Raw genomic sequence first — 1,105 nt, forward strand, 5'->3', positions numbered from 1 at the left:
TTAGCCAAGTTCAAGTTCAAAATACTTTCACTTAACTAAAGACTAATTAAAATAAATAACATAAAAAAACTGTTTAGCTTATTTATTTACTTATTAACTATAAATAAGATATAATTTCCTAATTTAAATCACAGTTGAAGTTTTCATTCTTTAGAACAATTATCCTGTTATCAAATCAATTAAATCAATATCAAATTAATCAGTCATAATGAATTTGTTTACATCATGTGTTGTTATATTAGCGCTTTTTGCTCTAACAGCTGCCGGCCACTCTCATCATGGTCATGATCACGGATATGTTGGTGATGCTGGTGTGGCGGTTCATTATTCTGTAGTAACTGAACATAAGGCTGATAATCATGGGCATGGAGGTGAAAGTGGTGGTCACGCCACGGTACATACTTGGGGACATGATGATGTTCAGAAAAATGAAGCATATGCAGGTAATGATGCTGGTCATTATGGAGATCACTATGACGGCCATGATGATGGCCACGATCATCATGCTTATCCTAAATACGAATTCAGTTATGGCGTCAAAGATCCCAAGACAGGTGATATTAAAAGTCAAACTGAGTCAAGAGATGGTGACAATGTTAAAGGTAAATTATTCATATTCTTTAACTGATTTTTATTAATTACTAACAATTGTATTTACAGGCAGTTACACTCTTAAAGAAGCTGATGGCACCACCCGTCATGTAGAGTATTCAGCTGATAAACACAAAGGTTTCAATGCTGTAGTCCATACCTTGGGTCATGCTCATGCTGCACATAATGAAGGTCACGGCCATGGAGGTCAAAGTCACAATCATGGTTATGGTCATGGCAAAGCTACCAGTTATGTAATTGTTAAGAAACAGGAAGAAAAGAAACATTGAAATGAACATTATTCTACATGTTACAATAAAATTAATTAAAACTTAAGAATGGCTTTTATTTTTTTATAAATTTATGTTATTTAACTTAATAACGGCATGTTGTTAAATCGTTAATAACTCATTAAATACTGCGTTTTTCGGCAAAATAAACTCAATCTGTGATCACTCATATTTCACGCCAAAAATCGATTTATAGTATGAAAAATAAAAAAATTGTAAAATCG

At 32.8% G+C, this 1,105-nt stretch overlaps 1 protein-coding gene across 1 annotated transcript; it reads left to right on the forward strand.

Annotated features, from left to right (window-relative positions):
• Positions 1 to 208: 208 nt before the first annotated feature.
• On the forward strand, positions 209 to 881 carry LOC135961476 (adult-specific cuticular protein ACP-22-like). The gene is made up of 2 exons (XM_065512977.1): positions 209 to 602; positions 661 to 881. Exons 1-2 carry the CDS (start codon positions 209 to 211, stop codon positions 879 to 881), a joined length of 615 nt encoding a protein of 204 aa, XP_065369049.1.
• Positions 882 to 1,105: the final 224 nt, after the last annotated feature.

This window comes from Calliphora vicina, chromosome 5 (genome assembly GCF_958450345.1).
Source record: "Calliphora vicina chromosome 5, idCalVici1.1, whole genome shotgun sequence".
Taxonomy (NCBI): domain Eukaryota; kingdom Metazoa; phylum Arthropoda; class Insecta; order Diptera; family Calliphoridae; genus Calliphora; species Calliphora vicina.

Coding starts and splice junctions, on each gene's coding strand:
- LOC135961476 (XM_065512977.1), top strand. CDS start 209: ATGAATTTGTTTACATCATGTGTTGTTATATTAGCGCTTTTTGCTCTA. Junction 603..660: donor AGATGGTGACAATGTTAAAG/GTAAATTATTCA, acceptor TTGTATTTACAG/GCAGTTACACTCTTAAAGAA.